This window comes from Suncus etruscus, chromosome 7, assembly GCF_024139225.1.
Source record: "Suncus etruscus isolate mSunEtr1 chromosome 7, mSunEtr1.pri.cur, whole genome shotgun sequence".
NCBI classification, from domain to species: Eukaryota; Metazoa; Chordata; class Mammalia; order Eulipotyphla; family Soricidae; genus Suncus; species Suncus etruscus.
The window spans coordinates 116850532-116876933 of record NC_064854.1 but is presented as its reverse complement, the minus strand read 5'-3'; the positions used below and the strand labels follow the sequence as shown (position 1 = coordinate 116876933).

At 38.1% G+C, this 26402-nt stretch overlaps 1 protein-coding gene across 3 annotated transcripts in view; it reads right to left on the bottom strand.

The window, feature by feature from the left end:
* Positions 1–15165: 15165 nt before the first annotated feature.
* Positions 15166–26402, bottom strand: part of CFAP20DC (CFAP20 domain containing) — a 286437-nt gene continuing 275200 nt past the window's right edge. For all 3 annotated transcript variants that reach the window (XM_049777338.1, XM_049777341.1, XM_049777339.1), the window contains one exon: positions 15166–15437. In XM_049777338.1, the coding sequence (XP_049633295.1) occupies positions 15325–15437 (113 nt within the window). In that variant the 3' untranslated portion in view covers positions 15166–15324. The remainder of the gene's footprint in view (positions 15438–26402) is intronic.

Sequence of the window (26402 nt, the reverse complement as noted above, 5' to 3'; positions counted from 1 at the left end):
CATTTTAGAAAAGATAAGTTTCTGGAACTTTCCTTTCTTCAGTGTTGATTGCTGTATAAGAAGCAAGGGACTATGTGTGAAGGAACTGCGGTTGACTTCAAGAATATGCGAAATCTTCTTGACTCTGATCGACTCTGTTGTGAAACAGAAAGCAGAGTCTGACATTATCATCTTTCTTAATATTTTTACTCCTCCTAACACGTGAATTTATCTCAAGATAAGCAATGCCGAGGGTTCTGTTAGACTTATACGTACTCCACTGGTGTTATGATGAGAAGGCGCATTTCAGAACAAGCGGAGACTTATTAGAAATGATCTTTTAGTGCCAATAAAAAAAAAGGTGGTAGCAGAGGATGGCAGGTTCCTATAGAAACACCAAAGAAGAATAGGAAGAGTAAGAAGGATACTTTATAAAAAAGATTTTGAAACTATATTTAAATGCACACCATGTCTAACATTTTCAATAATGTGTAGGTTATAGAAAGCAATGCTATTCCTATGTAAAATATCGTAAGTTTCAAATTTAGTTGAGAATAGTACATGTCTCATGAACTTAGGAATTTTCATGAAGATATTCTTTTCAAAACCATGACTTGCAACAAGTAAACAGGCAAATATTTTTCAAGTCACAATCATGGAGGCAACACCAAGGCAGAAAGTGAGGAACACCCCTCGATTATCAAGCAATTGGGACTAGCCACCACAAGAATAACTGTTGGCTGCAGAGTCACACAAATTTAAGTAATGAGATTTGATGCGAGCCAGGCCTCATTCCATTCATCACTGCCCAGTCGAGTTTCTGAACTTGGTTGTGCCTAAGTTTCCTAAGATAAGAAGTGGTACTTATAAAATACTTATTTCAAAGTGTTGTTCTGAGACTTAAATGAGAAAATGTCTAGTACAGACCCGTGCAATGCTTAGGAACACAGCGAGAGCTCAATAAATGATGCAGCTATAGCAATAAAAATGATGAGGACCAATTGTCTAGAAAGCCATTTTCACTCAGTGGCCATGTATAATTTGGGGGAATAAAGTATAACACAGAGTTATAATCTAAAGCTTGCCCTAGTGGTTTGATAAGTCAAATTGGGGGGAATAAAAGAACAGAGGGCAGAAGCATTAATACTACTGTGAAAGATGAAAATGAATAAAGAAAAAGGATATGTTTCTCCTTGGACGTGAAATTTGACAGTCTTCACTAAATTGTCAAAAGCCATAAAAATCCTATAAGAATGGGTTTTAAAAACCCTGGGGTCTTGCGTATAAACCTCAAGTAATACTCGCTATGATAAGGAAGTGGGAGTTTATGACATGTGACCATGTGGAAAAGAGACATCAGAACCTCAGGTGGTCTCGGATTAATCAGGAGATGCTTTAAATAACCTTTGTCACTTCAAGGGGATGAAACGATCATTTCCAGAAAGCAATACTAGAAATTTACTGTACACACAGTTTTACAGGCTGTCGTGTGGATTTTTACAGCTTGTTGTTGGGGATGGAAATAAAACCTGATAGTGCTGAATTAGAAGAGTCAAGAGAGAAAGGAGAAAAACTGCTTCTCACCCTGGAGGGTTTATAACATCCACATGGCAGAAAAGTTATGGTGAAATCAGTTACCAGGAGGGCTGTGAAGTTCCCCCTTCTCATCTGTAAAGCAGCAAATTCTGCCAAAAGGATGGAAAACCACAGACTTTGAAGACATTGTTGTTTATTAGTTGAACTCCCGTGAATCTGAAATTTATGGGTAAGTTCTACACAGAAATTTGGGGGAAAACTTTGGTGTTTCCACAAATCCTGCATTTGTGGATAGCAAACAAGGAGAGTGCTGAAAGCAAATTTTTGCTACTTGTTAATGTGCCTTATCCAATTATTAGAAAAACCTCATTAAATTAGCCTAAGGGGAAGAGCCCCACATGGAAATTATACATATCCTAGATTATATACTCTGCGTAAATAAATATGCTCTAATAGTTTCCATCTTCCTCTTGTGTCTAGATAAAATGTGTATTAGATAAAATGAGATGGTCTGGATAGATTATGTGGCATGCTCTAATGTCACACCATAGACTATAAAAATCTTAATATACATACATTCTTGGTTTAAGACGCTGTAATTTGAAGCTCTTGTTTTGAAAAGAATATGTTGATAGACTTTATAATTTTTGTTTAAGCTTAGATTCTTGAGTAAAATGCAGGAATAAAACTGACAAATGGATAGCAGTCAAGTTATTTCAACCATCTGGTCAGACAAATCTGAATCATTACAAATTCTGAATCGGTAGAGACTTGAATAATTTGTTTTGTTCCTTTCCAACTGCATGCTCCAGGGGTTATATCTGGAACATCATCAGCCACATTCCCCGATTCTTAGAAACCGATGTTTCCTTATGGATTATTGTATGAAATTCATTTTTTTCAGAGCACCGATAAAATCCCACCCCCTCCTCAGCTGAGTGTTGCAGCACAATAAAGAAACTCTAGCCTATAGGCATACAATTACATATATATCATATCATTCATATAGAAATAATGGATCCACAAACACTTGGTTCACTAGGCCCAGGTTCATTTTTTTTGGTTTTGGAGTCACACCTGGCAGTGCTCAGGGCACTATGCTCAGAAATCACTCCTGGCAGGCTCGGGGGATCATATGGGATGTCAGGATTCGAACCATTCTTCTGCATGCAAGACAAATGCCTTACCTCCATGCTATCTCTCCGGCCTCATAGGCCCAGGTTCTTACAGCAATCATGGTGTTCAATGCGTATTCACTGTGTACTAATTCTTTTTTATGGATAGTTCATTCATCTTCTTGGAGGTGTCCAAGTTCTAGATGCTTCTGGGGTTGTTTTCTTTTAAGATCTCAGAAAATACTGACGTGATCGTACCCTACAAAGGGGCCACTACTGATTTGTGTTCTGCGAATTCATGTTCACAGGCAGGGTTCCTGTTCCTTCTGACTTGGCTGATTGTCTTTTTTGTTTGTTTGTTTTGGGGCCATGCCTAGGCTTTCAAAGGTTACTTCTGGCTTTAAGTTCAGAAATCACTAATGGCAGGTTCAGGGTACCAAATGGGATGCTATCTAACATGGCTCTGCTGTGTGCAACACAAATGCCCTACCCACTGTGCTATCACTCCAGCCCCTGACTTACTCTTATTTGCTTCTGGATTCTAGTTTTCCCTTCTCTTTCCACTTTTCCCTTCACTTTACTGCACTGTTACCTCTTATACAGGAATGTTAGCTTCTTCATGGATTAAGGTACTTTTCATTCAAGGTTGCACAACAAACAAATTTTTTTGAAGGTTTGTGACTCTTGAAGGGAGTGATTTAGCAAGGTCGTTAGTTATCAGTGCCTGTGTGACTTCATATTTAGAAGTATGCCAGAGATAATGGGAAAACTGAAAGCCATGGATCTAAGATCTTTGCTCAGATGTGGAAAAGGTAAATTTCTGCATGGCAAAAAATAGATTGGACTCACTAAGGATTATTGTAAATGAGAAAACTCTAATACTTTCTAAAAGGATTTTGACTTAATTATACTAAGCCATGAATGGCTCTGTAAACAGATGGTTTTAGTGATACAACACACAGCTGCATGCATTAGCACACATACTAAATGTGTTCAAGACAGAGGTTACTTATAATATTATTAAAGATAAGTTCTGTGCATACAGAATTCTAATACTACACTAAAATGTCTACTTCCTCCACTTTTGTCTCAGGGTTTCCTCCCATTCACCCCTACCTCCCTTCCCAACTTGGTAAGCTCATGTCTATAGACCAGTTCTTAGGTTTTGTTGCTTCTGGTTATTGTTATTGTCCTATTATGCGTGTTTTTTTAATATCCTACATATGAGAAATAATTCTGTGTACCTTTATTGTGATTGACTTTACTCAGCATAGTTTCTAGTTCCATCCAAGTACTTACATGACTTTATCTTTTCCATTTGGTATATTTACCATAGTTTCTTTCTCCAATTATTTGTTCTTGGATGAGGAGTCTTTTTCTATACATTCACACCTACATTGGTTCTTTTTGGTCAGTGGAGGTTTTCAGTTTTCACATAGTTTCTTGGTTAATGAATGTTCCTCCTTTGTTGATATGGAAACTGGGACCTTAGGTATGCCCTCAACATAATACTTATTAATCTATTTAGGAGAATAAAGAGTTTAGCTCAGAATGTATATAAGAAGAATGAAGAAAACAAAGAGAAAGAAATAATATTTTCCATTCTGAAGGTGGAGTCATAAATGACATTGAGGCCAAAGCAAGTTGTTAGAATATGATTGGATTGACCACAGATAAAATGCTTTACGTGATGATTAGTTTACACAGCGAAAAATCCTGTGATGGTTTCAGAGATATTTGACACCTAGGTTCAGAAAAGCTTCAAGTTACTCTTTCTAGCACCATAGGAAAGGTAAAAAAGAGGAGAGGTAAATACAATAAATGAGCATAGGTTTAGCTGCAGGACTCATTCTTGGCTTCTTTTAAAAATTTGATACAGAGACCATAAGGATGAAGGAATTCCCAGAGGTAGGACCAGGAAACAATCTTCTAAATATGAGGAGATAATGTCCAGGCAAGGTTGAAGTTTTAGATTCCACTAAAGCAATAATTGGCAAAATACAGAATGGGATCTCAAAGAATTGAAAAATATTAGGTGATAGGATTACAATAGTGTTTAAGTTTCTGATATTAATGCACAAAAATACCGCCCGACTCCCACTACCGAAGTGTTCAATACTGTCCTCCGTCCCTCTGTCCACTTGGTTCCACTGTTACTTTTCTCCCACCCCCAGCTTCATTATTAATAATAGGGCAGTTAGATTTGGGCACATACTATTATTTCTCATGGCACCATTCATGTGCATGGGAAATCTCAAAGATCTGATATCTTTTATAAATGAATATTATTGATATTACCAGGGTATAATGCATTTGATGATCACAGAAAATTAGAATAGGGATTTCTAAAATTACTATTAATCTGATTTTTAAGCATCCATAAACTTTTGTTTAGATAACAAAGTGAACAATTAAAAAAATAAGCAAGTTGTTGGGTGTGCTGGGAGCCTTGATAGGCCCCCAGTCGTCCCCTCTTTTGCCCCCGGCCTCCAGGCCATCCCTGGTGCCAGCCCAGGCAGCCAGACAAGGTAGATGTTGGGTGGTCCCTCTTGGATGGGGTCCCAAGCTTTCCCTGCCCTTTCCCCAGCACTAGGGTGGGAAGGGCATAGGGTGGAGGGCGGGCATACCCTGGCTTCCGATTCGAATCCTTTCTTGATCTGGAGGCTAGCTCTAGCCGGCATGGGGTTTGGGAGAGACCCCATGTCGAAGGCCTTCTCCCTAATTTGGGTGTGCTGGGAGCCTTGATAGGCCCCCAGCCGTCCCCTCTTCTGCCCTCGGCCTCCAGGCCGTCCCTGGTGCCAGCCCAGGTGACCAGACAAGGTGGGTGTCGGGGGTCCCTCCTGGATGGGTCCCAAGCTTTCCCCGCCCTTCCCCCAGCACTAGGGTGGGAAGAGCATAGGGTGGAGAGCGGGCATACCCTGGCTTCCGGCTCTTTACCGAAATGGTGGGTCCTAACTTGGGATGTGCTGAGATTTGCTCGGTTGCAGTAAGGTTGTCACTTTCAATTTCTTACCAGTCTACATGTTCAAAACAGCGCGGGGGCGGTTTTGAGTATTCCCTATCCTTGTTATGTTTTGCTTAGGCAGAATGTCCATTTTGTTTTCTGCCCTTTTGCACACCCCAGAAAGCTCATTTTTACTCCTTAACTCTATCCCGCCCCCGAACCATCAGTAACCCACATTACTCTTTTTAACTTCAGTACTGCACAATCCCAATCACAGATCAAAGCCGAGCATTGGATCTAACAAACCCCAACTATTTCAAAAGACATAAAATGGACACATATGTCTTTTGAATATTTTGTGTTTTTTTCTCTGACAGCTATATGTCTTACTAAATATTCTCTTATACAGTGACGATTCTAACCACTTTTTATCTTTTCTTCTCTTTGTGAGCTGTTCAATAAGGAATTTTGGTGAAAGAGTCCCCCAGTTTAATGCTATGATTGTACCATGTCTTGGGGATTGTTGGATTTATTCTTATGGCCCCCCACATGCGCTGATAACGCCATGTGGCATTGTTCCTTGTTTGCATAGTCACATTAAAATGGGAAAATATTATACATACAAATAAGATCTTATCTAATAGAGATTGGAACACACAAATCTTGTAGTGCAACGGGACCTGAACATTGACATAATGACCTGGCACAGGCCTCAGAAGAATGGGCATTCTCCATTCACCCCGAACCAGGGAAGCCATCCATGAAACATACAAGTTTGTCTATAACATCACCTGGAAGCAATCCTCTACCAGGGAAGACCCTACAGCTGCTCTGACATCGACCTGCTCAAAAGAAACTTCCCTTAACACTGAGAAGACTTAACAATAACAACGATCTGCTTACAGGACAGGGAGGGCTCTCTGCATTGCCCTTTAATGGTGAGGTGAAACTAGAGGACACTTCACATCCTGACTTCAATGTAGAATATGCAAATTCCAGGATCTTTAATACAGAAACATGATACCAACAACAGAGATTGTGTGAAAAATAAAAATGTGTTGGCACTACAATGTCTTGAATTGGACAAACTAGCTTGCCTGGAGCCTAGAGTTGGTCTTATGCCAGGAAACTTCAGGGGTAGGGTCTCCTTATATTTAGGCCAAGGTTTTTCCTTTCCATATCCCTCATATTTTGGTGGGCCTATGCAAACAATAATTGCCACTCTAACACCGTTTTTATTGTGCTCCTTTGACTCTAATCCTTAAAAAACCCACTTAAACTTTTGAGGTTAACTTGAACTAATATGCATGTGCATGGAAATGTAAAATAATACTATGCCTTTAACGTTTAAGGAGTTACATAAGTTCTATGGCTTTAGATTGCTTTGTGTGCTGCTAAGAAATATTATAATGTATTACAATCTGGGAACTTGAGGTTTTAAAGGAAAAAGAAAGATCTCTTTAATAATTTAATTAAAATGAAACTGAATATAGTTTAAATCTGATTACATTATCATTATTTCATGTCTACTATTACGAACTCATTCTAAAAATTATTAAAATCTAGCGATTTTAATCAACAAACTAGATTTCAGGACAGCATAGTCAGAAATAAACAAGGACAAATTTTCCCTTCTGGTTTTTACTTGCCCTAGATGATTGTGTTTATCTCTATTATTAAGGCCTTAAGGGTACATTCCCCCATAGCCCTTTGAAGTCTCCTTCACAGCAAATTAGAGATAATTTACACTGATCCACAGGTGAAAATATCAGCAATACTTAATATTATTAGGAACAAGTTTATATGCTTAAATCTTGCCAGGTTCAGCATAAACATTGACAATGATAAAGTTGAGCTGATGAAACCAATCAATACTATTTCCCTGCACTTCACTTCTGTAATACTTCATAGGATTACAGGTGATTAACTACAGAAGAATATGTCAGCAGTAAAAATAAATGTTATCTGTGGTCCATGTTTATTAGTTATTTAATTCTTATAAGTCAAATTATTTGGACTTAATGTAATTCTAAATTATATTAAAACCACCCTAAACCAGAACCAAAATATTTGTTGTGACATAAAGCTCCAATACTCGTGACAAATGAACTTTAACTTATATTTGGCCTTTGTTATAAGTTAACTCTATCCACTATTAGTTTATATTATTTATTTGGCCACACCTTGTGGGTACTTAGGGCTTACTTCAAGATTTGTGTTTTTGGATCTGTAGGCGGTGCTCTGGGAACCATAAGCAGTGTTGGAAATGCAACCAAGGATTGTGCAAGGCAAGCAGCTTAATCCCTATACCATACACAAAGTTAGCCACAACTGAAATATGAAAAAGAAAATGCTTTATCTAGGGGACAAAGCCTTTGACTTATTGGATGTTCTGGCTTTCATATACTTCGTTTTAGAGGAAAGGTGTGTCTGATGAATAATTTTATAACAAGGCTAAGGGCCTATGAAATATCTAAGCCAAATAAAAAAATGTGAACAAAATCTATCACAACCACCACCAAAGCAAGACCTACTCCACAACCAAACCATATTCAGTAGGAAGACAGTTCTGGGAATTCTGATAGGATCTAGGTTCCAAATATTGTAGAAGGGATTGCCTGTAGAATTCTCTTTATTTTATTTAAATTGTAGTTTAGGTAACATTTATAATTTTTTTTTGTACAAAGTTACTGCACCTTCATAAACATCTAAGTGTTTAAGACTTTTTCTCCACTGTTGTTATCACTTCCAATCTGCCTCTTACTTCCCCCATCTCCCCATTCTGCCTGTGGGCACTTTCTACTTTGGAATCAAAAGCCCAAATTTTATCATCATTTTATAACACTTATTCACTTGTTTTCTTTTAGATACCACATGTAAGATTATTTGATATTTTTATCTATAGCTTATTTCACTCAAATGATGCTCTCTAGTTTCATCCAAATTGCAATTAACTGCAAGATTTTATCTTATTTCCTTTACAGTTTCATAATACTCCAATGTGGGTAATGATAAATTATATATATATATATATATATATATATATATATGTATATATCACTTTACTTATCTACTCATTTGTGTTTGAACATCTGCATTATTTATATCCTAGCAATTGTACACTGAGCTGCAATGAATATATGAGTGTGACTGTATCTTTTCAAATTAATATTTTGTATTCTTGGGATAGAATCTAACAAATAGACTCACTGGATCATAAAAAAAGCTCGTCTTTCTGGAGAAGTTTTGTGTACTATTTTCTAAAAGATAATAAATCAGATGACATTCCCACAAACAGTGAATTAAGGATTCTTTTTTCACCACATTGCCAACACTAATTATTTCTTGTCTTGTTATATACTATTTCTCCATAGTGTGGGATGATAACTCACTGCCATGTTGTTGTTCATTCCCCTGATATCAAGTGAAGATGAACACTTTCATATACCTTTCCATAGAACTTACTTTTTTAAAAAATTATGACTTTTGATTTTTTTTGGGCCACACCTGACAATGCTCAGGAGATACTCCTAGCTCTGAGCTCAGGTCAAAGGGCATTTAAGGGCATTCCATGACAGGATAAGTTCCTTGAAAAAGTGCTAAGAAAGAATTTGACAACATTTTGAGAATTTCTTCAGATTTTACTCCCCTAGGACACTCCTATGCATATTGGTCTATTAAACCCATCAAGAACTTCTATAGTAAAGATAAATGACTATTTCTACTTCTTGAGTATTTTCAGAGAGTATCTGAGCAAAGATTCCTTTTCCCCTACCATTAAACTCATTAGCAAAGAATGGAATTTGTTTCTGAATACACCTTGGGAAATGCTGACAATGAAGGGAAGAAAGAGCAACAGAGAAGAAAATATTATGTTTTCAACTAGAGAAGTAAATTCCTGGCAAGCTGCCCTATAGTGACCACTGTACAGTCTCTGATATTCCTTATAATTTAAATATTCATTTAATTCCCTCAAGGTAGGAAAAAAAGTAGCTTTGGAAGTGAGAAGTCATGGATTCCATCTCCCTTCTACCGCTAAGTGCCTTTGGGCAATTAACTCCCCAATCTGAATTTCAATTTTTTTTCAATTGTAAAATTAGAGTTTAAAAGAAATGTCTTTGATTGTCCTAGGCCCAATTAGATGATTCTATCTCATCCATATTAAAGGAAGATAACGAGAAAGTAAGATTTCCTTGATAAGCATTCTTCTTTATGACTAACTTTTCTGGGATGCAAAATGAATGATACATGAAATAGAAATCCTATAATACAACCATATGTGAATTCTTCGTCCTCATTACTCAAGTCATTCTTATTGAAAGTTGAGAGTCATAGGATGCAGCCTAGAATAAAGCTAGATTTAATACTGCGGTTGCTTTCATCAAATGATTTTTTGAAAGAAAGAACAGTCCTGAGAACTTCAGCTGATAGACCTTTAATTAAAGCCAAAGGGCAACTTGAAATTTGGTTCTTCTAATTAAGTGTCCTTCAAATTGTACATTCTGCAACTAAACTATTCTTGTCTATTAAACATCTTGCACTTCAAAAAATATTAAGATGTGGTTGAAATGACTGATCTAAATAATCTAAAAATATGAAGGAAGACAACAGGGCAAATTATTTCTCAAAAGTGTCATGCACATGTCAGCATTTAACTTTAACAGAAAATAAAATTGAATTAATTGGAGAGAGAACTTCTAATTCCCAGGGAAATTAAATCATTGATTTGTTGACATATATTAGCTGACAGTTGTTTTTCCACAATTTCCATGATCTCACCCCTACAATTAAATAATTGTTTAGAGAATGAGGACTTAAAGTTACTGGCATCACGAATTATATCAGACAAGAAACTGAAATAGTCTCCAAACTAATGCCAAGATAACTTAAAAGGTACTTCCATATTGAGCCAAACTATTCCCCCCTACCCTCTCAGGATCCATTTGTAACAGTCAATTTCAGATATAATGCTCAGTTCCAACCTGATTAGAAAAGTAGAAATCAAGGTCTTAAAAATGGCAACTAATAATTATGTACTATAGGCTCTTCTCCACTGACACATTGCCATTAGGTAAAGTTGCTCTTTCACTGTATTGGATCTACTCTTCAACAACGGTTCTCAATCACAATTGTATATGAAAACTGGCAGGGAAGGTTTTACACTTTTCTGATGTGCAGGTAATATTCAATATTATTAAAATCAGACTTTCTGGAAGTAGGATCTAGTCATTAATATTTTTCTATACTTCCCCCAAATTTCTCATCAAAAGTATTTAATAAGAAGCAGTCCCAATCAAGACATTTTCAAATAAATTGCCTGTACCATTTTGGTTTAAAACCAGCAGGTAATTTTGTTTTTTACACCTCCCCATGTATTTATATTTTCAATTCTCTATAAATTTCAACAAAAATGAAGCTTCTCCTAAAAAGATGACATTTTCAAAGTAATGCTAAAATTGTGGCTAGATACCTATTGCAGTGAGTTATCTGCTTGGTTTAGAAGAAAATTCTTCTCTTCCTTTTGTGTCTGCTAGAGATGGCTCTGGTGGCTGCTGGACTCAACTGGCTACCAATTGGAAATCCAAGTCTGGGATTTATGAAATAAAAAGGAACTAAAATTTCTATATGGTTAGATTCATGGATGTCAAGGGGCTGAGTGTTCTAGCAGATGAACTTAGTAGCTAAAAAGGAGAGAGCAAGAGAAAGAAACAAATACCAAGCAAAATAAAGTTAAGGTGTCAATATTTCTAGACCTCCAAGGTATATATTTGTTGTTTTTGTCAGCCTGACACCCCACTTTGCCCCCTCCCAATCTTCCCTGCCCCAGCATTGTCATTTTGATGACTAGTGTTGGGAGAAAATGGGAGTTCTTGTTCTAGGATCTCTGATATTGTCTTTATTCCCCTGGCTACTGGGGTCTGATAGTCCATAGTAATGTGTAAATTCTGGACTCAAGACTCTGTTGCTTGGAACCCCAGAATTTTCTAGGTCCTAGTGGGAGCCCATTTGAAAGCCTTATAACATTGTGTTGGGGTTCACAAGGCAATCTTGTCTCCTTAATTATTTTTAGCTTAGGGGGCTGGAGAGATAGCATGGAGGTAAGGCATTTGCCTTGCATGCAGAAGAACCTGCCAGGAGCAATTTGTGAGCTTAGAGCCAGGAGTAACCCCTGAGCGCTGCTGGGTGTGACCCAAAAAACAAACAAAAAATAATTTTTAGCTTAAGAGGTCTTTAATATTTCTAACTGCATGCTTTGATTAGTACAGACTTTTAATTGACTATGTGTATGTTCCCAAGACTAAAGCAGGAACAAGCTTTTCTAAACTATACTCCTGAATTCAAGGTCATATTCAAGCTAGCTCAAATATTTTATCATTCTACATACTTTCTGATGCTTCAGTGATTTATTTTCATTTTTGAATATGAAGCTCTTAGGAAGGGAATTCATAACAAAGGTATACTTTGTGAACAATAGGATTAAAGGCTTATCAAAGACAAACATGGTTCTAATAATGTATGATTCTTTGAACAAGATCACAAATCTACTCCTAAAATAAGAGCTCTTATTTCAACACTAGATGAAATTATGGCACTACATTAAATCCAACTGTACATTAATTATTTTTCATCTCCAGTGGTACTCTTATTAAAAATATTCCTTCATTCCTTTTATTCAATAATAACATATTCTGCATACATACAAGACTGCCTACTCAAAATTAAAAAATATCACATGATTTTTGCCTTGTGAAGCAGTTGGTAGTATTTTTCCCCTTAATTTAAACATCTTATTACATATATGATTGTGATTAGGTTTCAGTCATGTAAAGAACACCCCCTTCACCAGTGCAATATTCCCACCACCAATGTCCCAAATCTCCCTCCATCCCACCCCACCCCCCACCTGTACTCTAGACAGGTTTTCCAGTTCCCTCATTCATTCACATGATTCTGGTAGTTCTCTGTGTAGTTATTTCTATAACTGTACTCACCACTCTTTGTGGTGAGCTTCATGAAGTGAGCTGGAAGTTTCAGCCCTCCTCTCATTGTCTCTGAGGATTGTTGCAAAAATGAGTTTTCTTTTTCTTTTGTTTGTTTTTTGGACCACACCTGGCAGTGCTCAGGGGTTACTCCTGGCTGTCTGCTCAGAAATAGCTCCTGGCAGGCATGGGGGATCATATGGGACACCGGGATTCGAACCAACCACCTTTGGTTCTGAATCGGCTGTTTGCAAGGCAAAAGCCACTGTGCTATCTCTCTGGGCCCGAGTTTTATTTTTCTTAAAACCCATAGATGAGTGAGACTATTCTGTGTCTATCTCTCTCCCTCTGACTTATTTCACTCAGCATGATAGATTCCATGTCCATCCATGTATAGGAAAATTTCATGACTTCATCTCTCCTGATGGCTGCATGTGTATATGTACCACAGTTTCTTTAGCCATTCGTCTGTTGAAGGGCATCTTGGTTGTTTCCAGAGCCTGGCTATTGTGAATAGTATTGCAATAAATATAGGTGTGAGGAAGGGGTTTTAGTATTGTATTCTGTGTTCTTAGGGTATATCCCTAGGAGTGGAATAGCTGGGTCAAATGGGAGCTCAATTTCTAGATTTTGGAGGAATCTTTATATCGCTTTCCATAGAGGTTGGACTAGATGGCATCCCCACCAGCAGTGGATAAGAGTTCCTTTCTCTCCACATTCCGCCAGCACTGATTGTTCTCATTCTTTGTGATGTATGCCAATCTCAGCGGTGTGAGGTGGTATCTCATTGTTGTTTTGATTTGTATCTCCCTGATGATTAGTGACAAGGAGCATTTTTTCATGTGCCATTTGTATTTCTTTTTTATCAAAGCATCTGTTCATTTCTTCTCCCCATTTTTGATGGGATTTGATGTTTTTTTTTTTTTCGTGTAAAGTTCTGAATATTTTGAATATTAGCCCTTTATCTGATGGGTGTTGGGTGGGTGGCTCTTGTATCCTGGGCACTATTTCTTTTGAGGTGCAGAAGCTTCTCAGCTTAATGTATTCCCATCTGTTGATCTCTGCTTTCACTTGTTTGGAAAGTGCAGTTTCCTCTTTAGTCTCAATGTCATGGAGTGTTTTACCGACGTGTTGTTCTATATACCTTATGGTATCAGGTTCTCAGACAATGTTCCTCAGACATACAATTACCTACTTTTTGACAAAGGAGCAAGAAATCCTAAGTGGAGCAGGGAACACCTCTTCAACAAGTGGTGCTGGCAGAACTGGTTAGCCACTTGCAAAAAAGCGAACATAGACCCCCACTTAACATCATGTACGAAGGTAAAATCCAAATGGATTAAAGCAGTTGGTAGTACTATAGTGATTAAAAAACAAAAACCAAAGGAAACCTCCCAAATTTCCCAGGGTCCAAACCACACTAATAGGAAGTTCTGTATGGTGTTAACATAGGGACTTCATCTTAAGTCTGAATATGAGCTAGATTTGGACCACATGATTAGAATTTGGAGATAACTGGTTAAGAAAACCACAAAGAAAACCACAGTGTTAAGCAGCTTATGTGATTAACAAATGAGATCTCTGGTAAACTCTGTATGGACTATAATTAAATAGAAATTGTGGAGCCAGTGACAATAAATGTGATCATGGACTCTCATCAGTCCTCACTGTTTCCTTTTCTAAGAGTTAAAAGAAAGGGAAATATCAGCCATAAATATTCTCACAAGAAAGTAAGGTAAATTAAAAGAAGCTGAATAAAAAGTATTCTGACCACAATACTTATTTTTTTTATTTGTTAAACATTTTAGTTGACATATTTAGAAAGATGTAGGAGAGAGGAAAGTATGTGTTTGAGAGATAACACAAGCTTCTCCAGAGTGGAAGTGTTTTTTTGTTTGTTTTGTTTTGGTTTGGTTTTTGGGTTATACCTGGCAGTGCTCAGGAGTTATTCCTGGCTCTGCACTCAGTAATCGCTCCTGGCAGGCTCAGGGGACCATAAAGGATGCTAGAAATTGAACCCGGGTCTGTCCCGGGTTGGCTGTGTGCAAAACAAATGACCCACTGCTGTTAACACTCCAGAAATTTTTTTTTTTTTTTTTTTGGTTTTTGGGCCACACCCGGTAACGCTCAGGGGTTACTCCTGGCTATGTGCTCAGAAGTTGCTCCTGGCTTGGGGGACCATATGGGACACCGGGGGATCGAACCGCAGTCCATCCAATGCTAGCGCAGGCAAAGCAGGCACCTTACCTTTAGCGCCACCGCCCGGCCCCAACACTCCAGAAATTTAAAGAAGCAAAAGAAACACAGAAACAAGTAAGCAAGACCTGTGTTTGAGGGAGAACACAGGCTTGAAGAGCAAGCCCATACTTTATTTTTAATACAAACAGGTAGTAAAATAAAAAGATATTTTTAAACTAGAATACATTTTCTGTATATCAAGCCATCATTTACAGATTAACACTGCAAAATTTTGAGAAATCTTCATTTACATAAAGTGATATGAAAGAAACAAAATTACATGTAGAATGAGAACCAACAAAATAAGAATATTCAAAGTTCGAAACTCTTTTCTCTATTAATCCCTTCATAGTCTCCCAAATCACACCTTCAACAAACTACAAAAAAGCTGATATTATTAATATTGAACATTTACAGAATACATTTGCTTCTGTTACTTTTGATTCCTTGGCCTGCCCAACTCACTCATTATTGTGTCGGAACTCTTCTGCTCCACCTAGAGTTAGACAATTTTTGATCCTGAAAGGAGAGATCATACCAACTCGTAGTATTTCCCAGTCTGGGGGTCAAAGTAACAGTTCAGACATGGATCATACAGCAGAGTCAGCACTTCCTCGTCCTCTTCCACACTTACATCTTCTTCACCTGTGAGAATAAAAACCAGAAACATGTTAACTATGAGCTTGGCATGGTATTCCTGAATTGCAGTATCTGTTGATAATGGAACAAGAATCTCCATTTCTCCTGGGAGAATTTCTTTGTAGCTAACTGATGATGCTTCATGAAGGACACAGCAATTTGGGTCAGACTATACGCAATGTAAGACAGAGAGGAAACAGTGACTTTAAGGACATATTTTCTAAAAAGGGAAAAGAAAAAGTGTGTGTAGAACTGGCAGGGAAGGAGAAGGAAAAGGAGGCCCAAAGGTCTAAAGAGTTGCTAATCAGGACTTGAAAAACTGTTGGACAGGATGGATTTAAAACTGGATGATTACAGTTCTAGACTTTTTCATAAGGCAGAGCTGTACAAATGCAACCATGTAAATTAAATATTAGAGAACATTTATTTATGTATGTTAAAATGATTTTAATACATATGGATTAAAATTTTAAGATATATAGGGTATAAAATAAGTAAAAAAGCATGAGGGGGGGCCGGCGAGGTGGCGCTAGAGGTAAGGTATCTGCCTTGCAAGCGCCAGCTAAGGAAGGACCGAGACCGCGGTTCGATCCCCCAGCATCCCATATGGTTCCCCCAAGCCAGGGGCAATTTCTGAGTGCTTAGCCAGGAGTAACCCCTGAGCATCAAATGGGTGTGGCCCAAAAACCCCCCCAAAAAGCATCAGGTAACTTAGTTTTATTAATTCTTGTTAAGGTTTGGTAAATTTATAGAGAATATTAATATAACTTAATTTATTTTTTGATAACTATTTAGATGGCTGAGATAAACTGCTAGGACTGCACTAGGCTTTGGGAATATGGTAATATAAGAAATATGAGTTTGACAGGAATGATTATGTCTTCTTTGTTCATGCGAACCTAAGCTAATATAGCCCTCAATGGCATGGAAAGCATGTTTGCTTCACTTGGCCCTCCTCATTGATCCTGTGGTATAGACAGAAATTTATGGATAAGAGAATCAGGCTTTGCGAAGTTCATGAGCTCACCTGAGGTCACTTTGGGAATTAGAGGCAGAGGCAGAGACAAACTGGGTTCTGCACACGCTCAGCTCTATATTCTTTCTACTCTAGTCTGTGCTTCATGTTTTCCTTTAGACACAACCAAGATGCCCTTCACCAGATGAATGGCTAAAGAAACTGTGGTACATATACACAATGGAATATTATGCAGCCGTCAGGAGAGATGAAGTCATGAAATTTTCCTATACATGGATGTACATGAAATCTATCATGCTGAGTGAAATAAGTCAGCGGGAGAGAGATAAATGTAGAATAGTCTCACTCATCTATGGGTTTTAAGAAAAATAAAAGACATTTTTGCCACAATCCTCAGAGACAAAAAGAGGAGGATGGAAGTTCCAGCTCACCTCATGAAGCTCACCACAAAGAGTGGTGAGTGCAGTTAGAGAAATGACTACATTGAGAACTATCATAACCTTGTGAATGAATGAGGGAAGTGGAAAGCCTGTCTAGAGTACAGGTGGGGGTGGAGTGGGGTGGAGGGAGATTTGTGACATTGGTGGTGGGAATGTTGCACTGGTGAAAGGAGGTGGGTGTTCTTGACATGACTGAAACCTAACCACAATCATGTTTGTAATCAAGGTGTTTAAATAAAGATAGTATTAAAAAAAAAGGTGGTGGAATACATTTCAGAGTGAATTAGGATGCTATGGGCATTTAAACATGGAAAAGAGTAATAAATTATAAGAGTGACTGATATTGAAAACTGAGGTTTGTTTTCAACAAAAGATATTCATTTCTTCATATTTCGAATCTCACTGGCATGTATGGAAAGCAGAGGCAGAATTTAGGCTTAACTCCAGAAAATGGCGATGACAGGCATACATACTTTTGCCTTTAAATAAAAATGAGCATGGCAATTAAGAGGCAATATTCTGTGCAATACTGGGAGGAATCAAAAGGGCCAACAGTGGAAATTATGAGGAGCCAGATTTGGGCTCAGCATAAGGAAGACTTTTCTAAACATTAGAGCTCACCGGGAGATGGAACAGGGACCGCAGGGAGGGTGAAGCACAACCCCTTATATGAGGTTTTTTAGATGAACCCCTGCGTTGCACAGGGAATTAGAATTAATGATCCATGTGACAACTTTGACGAGCTTCTGTGACTCTTGGCTACTGTGATCCTTGAGGCATGACAGACCTATTTTTTGCTAATGGCCGTGTTAATAGTGGTAGCTGACCTAATAGTGGTTAATAGTAGTAGCACCCTGCAGAATTTCTACTTACGAAGAGAATTTAGAGCAGGCAGTTTGCCTTCCGAGAGGTTCTCAGACCCTTCGTTCCCCTCTCTCTGTTTTGAAGTGGAAGAGGCTGGAAGCTTTTCAAGCAGCTGCTTTATCTTAAAGATGAGCCCAGAGGTCATGTTTTCCCTTCAAGTGCCCCGAAGGAGGTGCCTGCACCCTTTACTTTGGGATATTCAATCCCTCATCCCATCCCTTATTTATTTGGTCTCCTGTAGAAAGCAGAATAAAAAATCTGTTTCTCAATAAGAAACTACTGTGTACTTGCTATGTGAGCAAGTTGTGGGTGCAAAACACGCGTACACAGGAAACAAAAGCAGCAACTAAAGAACAGGAGGTGTCTGCAGTTACAGAAGGTGATTGAGAGGAAATTTGGTTCCTGACTAACCTGGGGATTGACAGAGAGAACAGGTTTTTTTTTTTTTTTTTTTTTTTTTTTACTACCTGGATGATGTTAGGCTGGCTGCAAAGTATTTACTCTCACTGGACCTTTTTTTATTTATAAAACAGGCAAAGTGATACATATTTCACAGGGTTTTGTGAAAGACAAAAATGGATTTGAATAATAAATTCGCAAAGTGCATATAACAGTGTTCAATAGACAAGTGACTATTGCTATTAGGGATAATAATGAAATAAATCATGATACACAGGCTATAACTTTATTTTTTTTAACTGATTCCTGATAGAAGCACCGATAAAGCTTAAAATATGAAGGAAAGAGGAAGCAAAGAGGCAGGCAGTATGACATACAAACTATGGAGTCAGGAAAACCTGAGACCAAGTAAACTAATGTTCACTCCAGAGCTATGGAACATTGGAAACATTCACTATTCAGAATCTGTTTCCTCATATGTAAATGTAGTGACGGTGTTAGAGGTAATTTGAAAAAATAACACTCAGCATATACACAGTGGGTACTGTTATAACCATCATCAGGAAAAACATAAGATACCTAAGTTGGCCATTTAAGGAAGAAGTTCACTTATATTTAGTTCCCTGTTCTAAAACTATTTGTTCTTTAACTGTCAAAAGTTTAAAAAAACATTGTTGTTTTTTTTTTAAAACCTAAAAAGGCCATGGTTATGAATTAATCTGAATCTAAACAGTCTCTAAACCAAAAAGTTCTAGCTTTCTAAAACTAAAACTAATTTTTCTACCAGAAATATTGCTGAAACCCCATCTGACTGAGGTGAATGATTATGAGTAAAACTATCGCAGGGATATGCTATGCGATATCTTGTTTTCACTCCATCATCCATGGGGAAAGTTTTGACTTCTGGCACAGTTATATTATTGTTTAATGCATTCTGGGCCTGAAATATAGAAAGTTAAGCTTGTGCTATTAAATTAGAAAACTAAGTATATTCTACCACGAGTCAAGAACCTTTCAAAATGAAAATCACCACCATAATGGGCCATGGGTCTTTATTATGCAACTGCAAAGGTTTCAAGGTGGATCCAATTCATTAGTAATGGTTTAGTTACATAATGCAAACAAACTGAAGCAATAACTGCTCTAGAAATGCATTTGTTTCAATACAGATCACCATCAAACTGGAACCTCACACATAACACATTATATGGGACCAAGGCAGATTTTGTGATTTTTAGAACTAAAGCTTTAAATGTATGAATTTTAAAACCTTACCAACAATGACATTCGTACAAAAATTGGGAGATATTATGTATAATTTTACATTGAAAATGAATGCTTTAAACTTGCATAAAAGGTTTTGTTTTCATTATAACTTAATTTTCAAAGCCTCCAACTTACATCATTTTGCCATTGTAATTCCTACGTAATGAAATTATAATATCATTAAGTAATTACCACTATGATGTCAAGCAATGGGAAATGTTTTGAAAGGTAATTATTGTGCATGGTTATGGGGTAATTTTCAATTATGTTCTTGGATAGTGCAGTTGGGCCCCCCCAACTGCTAAATTGCTCTATTTAAAGACTGACTACAGAAACTCTAAAAGACAAATTAACAAACAAAACCACTCTCTGCTACCAGACTAAAAGCATCTGGACAGGGGTCCAAATTACATTTTCACTCCTCTCTACAAAATAAAGTCATTTCTAGTGGAATCAAATTGCCTTTCAGATAATATCTATTTACAAACTTTCAGCCTCATCCACTTTGAAATTGGTTAACAGCAATAACAGAAGATAAACCAACGAAGCCAGACCAAAGGCAGAAATATTCGTTTCCCTCCCCCTTGCTATATCAGCTTAGACAAATACTTCCCTCCCTTTTCCTTTTGAAACTTAATTACTAGAAAGGCTTCATTATCCATATTTAATGCATGTTGACCACAGGTGATAGAAAACCTATAAACATAAGCTAAGTCTTCCAAGCTTGAAAAGAAATGATGTGGCACCAGTTTATCAGATTTAAACTCTCTGAATCAAGCCTCATTACTTGATTTTTTCGATTTTTTTTTGATGCTGCCATCAAGTTGTTTTTTTTTTTAAAGTTAATGTATTTTCTCTCATAGATCCTGAAAACTGATTGACTGTATTTTTATGTGCATACAAATACATTATTGTTTAACAATTCAATGGTAGAGATCACCATCTGGAACAGTCAGTCTGGGGATCAATAAAGATGACATGAGATAAGATTCTGCAAAGTACCAAGTGCTTGCAAACTCTTCCACCAAAGTGAACTAGCACACAATCCTGAGGAAGCCCAGTGGGAGCTGCTGCATTTTGATTCTTTATAAATATGTGCCCTCAAATGGGAGCATGAGAAATCAATGGTGAAATAAGGATACAAGATTCTTTCTTTTATTAGAAAGAGATAAAGATATTTTAGACGGCAAATAACATGCTATAATTACAGTGTAGTTTTCATTTAGGAAGGAAAATCACCACAAAATAAAAACCCAGTGGCAATTTTTTCCCCCAATAAAGTGCCATTTAACCAAATTTACCAAAGGATTTGGATGGCTAGTTTGGAACTGTTGCAACTCTATTCTTTCCATTTAGTCTTACTTATGAATCACACATATTCAAATGTGCATGTGAAGGTGTGTGCCTCTATTGGCTTTTCTAGTGTTAATCACATTTCAGGAATAATGGGGAAACCCCATAAACCAAATATGTGCTTATAAATGTGTGGCATACAACTTGAAATGTACTTTGCTATCCAGGAATGTAAGTCCAGAGTCAGACAACTAACTGACTCCAGAGTTCCTTAAGGCTATGCTTTCAGGAAGGGGGCAAAAGTGCAGACAAAGAGTGGGTGGGGAATCTCAATTCTATACCACAGTGATAATAAAGCAGTCCAGGTACTAGACTTGCATAAAGCCTATCTGGATTTGATCTTTGGTACCCCATATGGCCTCTCAAGCCCCACCAGCAGCAATCCCAGAGTGCAGAAACAGGAGTAAGCCCTACACACTACTGGCTGTGGCCCAACCCGCCCCAAATTCAGTAGAGAATCTAAGACCTCTATCTTGGCTCACAGACTCTTCTAGGGTGAGACTAAATAGATGGTACTGGAACGAGAGGACTTTAGTCACTAGCAATAAGGCTCACTTCTCTATGGGAGGGTTCACTTTCAGTACTCTTGAAATTCTCCTCAAAACAGCCAGAGTGTATGCTTCTCTGTCCTTCACATCTTTAGAGATACCTTCTGGCCCCTTTCAGTGGCATAAGAGAAAGTATCTCTTGCTTTGAGGTTAATCAGAACTTTATTAGCAGCCTCAGAGGGATGGGAACTTTGGTCTCAAGAATGTCATAAATACTAAGGCATCATTTTACATGTTAAGAGCTGAATGAGAGCATCATGAGATTAAGGAGAGTACTGAAGAGATTATTATTTTTTTCTAGAAAGCTTCTAGAAAATGAACCTCCTTAATTTAAACAACAACAATAAACCTTTCTCTCATAAAGTTATTAGCAACCTGGGCTGGGATCCTGGGCTATTAAATTGTGCTATTAAGCGTCAGGACCATCTGCTCATATAGTGTCTTGCTTTATTCACCATGCTCTAGGGGTAGGTTGTGGCCATCACTGCACTTTCCAAGGGGCATGGGACAGCTCTATATCCATGGGATAAGACATTGTGAGGTGACACATACAAAAAACAAAGTGACAGAGTCTTTCACCTTATTAATGCTGTTAAGTCTGGTAAAAGCTCCAGTATTCTGGCAAAGAATCATCTTTGCATCTTAAATAATTTCTGAGACACAAAGGTGATACAAGCAGTCGTCCTCCTGTTTGTTATGCTTTCATTAAGTTAAGATTTGCTCATGCTTTCATTAGATATATATTTTTTTCCATTAAAATTTATCTAAAAGTAAGAGCCAGAGCAATAATAGCACAGCGGTAGGGCATTTGCCTTGCAAGTGGCCCACCTAGGACAGACCTGAGTTCCATTTCTGGCATCCCACATGGTCCCCTGAGCCTGCCAGGAGTGATTTCTGAGCACAGAGCCAGGAGGAGCCTCTGGGCACAGCCAAGTATGGCCAAAAGCATAAATAAATAAATAAATAAATAAATAAATAAATGTAAACAATTGTTTAAAAGGTTTTTTTGTAGAGGCCAACTCCAGTGGAGCATGGAGCAAGGTGGGATTATTCAGGGCTACTCCTTTCTATGTAGGCTTGACAGTGGGCTCAGCAATCCTCAGGAGCCGATAGGTTCCTCTCCATGTGCCCATGGCTCAAGTGGTTCTGGGGCCTCATGTAGGCTCAGCAAGGACTCTGCCTCTTCACTATCTTGAGATATTTATGGGGCACTGATTATGTCCTACATATCATGTCAAACACTGTGAAAGCAAGAGGTATTTCACGAAGGGTAATGACTGGGCAGAAAATTAACAAAGCAGATTCTAGAAGACTAATTCTAGTCTCAGATCGTTAGGTAAGAAACAAATACCTGTGTTACAGGATTCCTCTGGAAGCCAGCACAGAAGCCAGAGTCCCCTTGCTCTAGTATTATGTTGGGTGGAGCCAGGAGATTTCTGAGAGCCATTTGTGAGTACTTTGGAGTCAACTATAAAACATTCATTAAAAAAAACTTGCTAGGGTATAGTATAGTGGTTAGTTTGCATATCTATACTGGGTCTGACCTGGGTTTGATTCCTGATACCACATGGTTGCCTGAGCATTGCAGCCCAGAAGGCTGCAAGCACTGCACAGCCAAAGCAGCATTGCATCCTCAGGCCCTTGCACTGAACCACCAACTCTATCTGGCTGAGAATCACTGATGGGGCCCTTGGACCTCCTGAGCACTTGAGTGCAAAAACAAAAACAAACAAAAATCCCAAAACAGACAAACAGAAAACCTCAAAACAAAGAAAACAAACAAAACCTCAACCAACCAAAAAAACCAAGATACCTTCCACCCATTTCTATCATGTGTGGGATTAATCAACATTAACATAGAAATATCCTATGTGAGTTTGTCATAATAAAGGTACAAAACTGTTTTTTTTTTTTCTTTTGGCTTTTGGGTCACACCCAGCCACACTCAGAGATTACTCCTGGCTCAATGCTCAGAAATTGCTCCTGGCAGGCTCAGGGGACCATATGAGATGCCGAGATTTGAACCAACCTTCTGTACGCAAGGCAAATTCTTTACCTCCATGCTAACTCTCTGGCCTCCAAAGCTGTTGTTTTTAAGAGACTGGAAATTCTAAGAGTTCTAAAGAGAATCATAGAAACTGCCAGAGAGGTTAATAGCAGTACAGGGAGAGGTCAGTGGTATTCCATTTTGGAACTGGTAAGCCTAAATGATTTAAGGACGAATGTATATGAAGGAACAATGGTCAAAGCAAATGAAGAACTAGTCTTCAAGCGAACTTGTTCATTTTATCATAGCTTGGATTGTCTCCCAAACTTAGCTTTCCATTTTTCACTTTTCACAAGGGTTCTAGAAAAAGCACCTTTATAGTAAGTGTAATGGGATAGCTATGCTCATGGTGAGTGATAGCAAGTATATTCTAGCCAGGAGGAAATGGTTTCAGGCCTCCCATGCAATCTGATGGCCTGGGGCTCAGTGCTTTTCCTGAGGGCTGCTCAGGGCCCTTTTATGCCTCTGTACATTCACATGTACAATGTACCTATGTACATTCTAGCTGAGTGGAACCTATAGCTGTGACATAAACGTGGACTGGATAAAGTAGGGACTAGAGGGCCAGACAAGAACACATGTTTGTAAGGTCTGGGGGCAAGATTCCTAGTATTTTGAGCAGGTTTGGCCATCTTCATGCCATAACAAACACCGTCAAGCTTCTACTGTGAGGATACATCCTGGTCTTTCCACTGACAGTACTTCTCTGCTCTCCAAATATATAAAATGGGGTAATATTAGTACTTAGGTACCTGTAGGCTCTTAAGAGATTTAAAGACAGGCTTGGAGCAGTGGAAGATGAGAAAAAATATAGCTTTTAGAATTTATATATTAGAAGTTTGACGATAGTTGATTGAAGGTTCTGGTTTGGGGGAAGCTGTGTTTTAAGCCAGGCTGGTGTTCAGATTAGGTTTTGGCCTTGGATAAGTAATTTGTTTTTTGTTTTTTTTTTGGGGGGGGTAAACTGTGGGTTGAGAGTACATCAGGGTTTTGCTAGTTTTAAACCATGTGGCCAGAACAATAGCACAGCAGGTGGGGTGCTTGCCTTAGACACACAGGGCTGATCCATTCAATCACTGGCATCCCATATATCCCTGAGCACAGAGCCAGGAGTAACCCTTGAGCGCTGCCAAGTGTGGCCCTCCAAAAAATCAAACCAAACCAAAACAAAAAAACAACTAAGAACCAGTGCTGTCTTCATTTTAAAAACAAACAAATTGGGATCAGATTCACTGCTTATAATCTTTAAGAGCTATTGTATAAGTGGCCTATAATTTCTTTATTTAAAATTATTTTGAAGTTGTTCATTATAAGAGTTATTTATGGGAGCCAGAGCAGTAGGGCATTTGTCTTGCATGTGGCTGACCTAGGTTCGATCCCCTGGCATCCCATATGGTCCCCCATGACAGGAGCGATTTCTGAGCACATAGCCAGGAGTAACCCCTGAGCATCACTGGGTATGGCCCAAAAAAACAATACAACAAAAGTGAGTTGTTTATGACTTTGAATGTTCCCACACCAATCCCACCCACCCACTTTAAAACTTTTTAGGTACAAAATTATTTACTATATATTGCTTGTTTCTCCTATATAATATTTTTAAATAAACAGAAGTTTATTGAAAAGTAGAAGAGAAAGAAACTCTCTGACCAGGGAGGACTTACTATAGGCCAAAGTTCTACCTATAAATGTTTTCGTTGCTAAAATATATGGACTAAGTCTATTAATACTCTCATTGTTGAAAGTTAGAAATACATATTTTATACTAAACAACTGAAATTGGAGGGAAAATTGGGATCTGGATTTCAACAAATCATCCTATTTTTCCCTCAATATTCTTAAAAAATATGACTCATTGAAGACATTTCTTTCCCTGTTTTCCTTCCTTTCTCCCTTTCTGTTTTCTTTTGAGTGAGAATTTGCAGATTTCCCAAACTTTGTTATACTGAACTTTTAATTTTCAGGAAAAAAATCATTACTCAAGGCCCTTGGATATCTACCATTTTTAACTGAACAAAGAGTACCCCCTTCACCCACTGCACCCAAAGGTATTTCTTTTTTTTGGTTTTTTTGGGCCACACCCGGCGGTGCTCAGGGGTTACGCCTGGCTGTCTGTTTAGAAATAGCTCCTGGCAGGCATGGGGGACCATATGGGACACCGGGATTCGAACCAACCACACCCAAAGGTATTTCTAATCCCTGCATTATTCCAGCAACCATTCCTCCCCTCCTCAACCCTAGAGACAAAGAATTCCCAACTTTGAGAAGCACTTAAAATATTGAATACAGATGAGAAAGTGCAAAGAATACTAGGCATTTCTGAGTGAACAAACAGGTTTAGTCTTTGCTTTTGTTTCTGGGTCACACACTGCTGTGCTCAGGACTTTCTCTTGGCTCCATGCTCTGAGATCAATCAGGATGGGCATCAGGGGGACCAAATAGGGTGCAAGGGCGTGAGTCCAGTTAACTGCGTTCAATCAAGGCAAGTGCCTCACCTACCATAGTATCTGTCTGGCCCCCGCTTTTGCAAAAGTACAGGCTATTTAGGAGAGACCACAAATCAGTAAAACAACTTCGAAATTACAAAATGTGTAAAAGGTCAGCAATACCTGGTTAAGTGAGAGAATTATCTACTTGAGATACCTATTTAGATAAGATCTTTTAAGAAGATTAGTTGCTAGACTAATACCTAGACTGACCACATCTGTGCTTTAGTCCTTCATTCAGCTACTATTGTTTAGATTGGTCTCCTTAGGAGTTATACCTCTTCCTCCTTTCCACAGAAAGCTGTGTCCTCCTGCCATTTCTGACAATTATGGTTGGAAGAGGAAACAAAGTTTAGCACAAGTTACCCAAAGATCTGTTTTTTTGTTTTTGTTTTTTCTCCTAAATGAATGTAGCTATTTTGCCTTTGAGAGATTTTGTTTTTCCCATAGTTCAGTAACTTTCAATAGAAAAACAAAGTTTCAGTCTCTGGTGAAATATATGTATGCATACAATTAATATTAATCATTATTATATTATAGTTAATCATCATTATAGTTTTTTGAGGTGATTTTAATCTTCACATATGTAAAA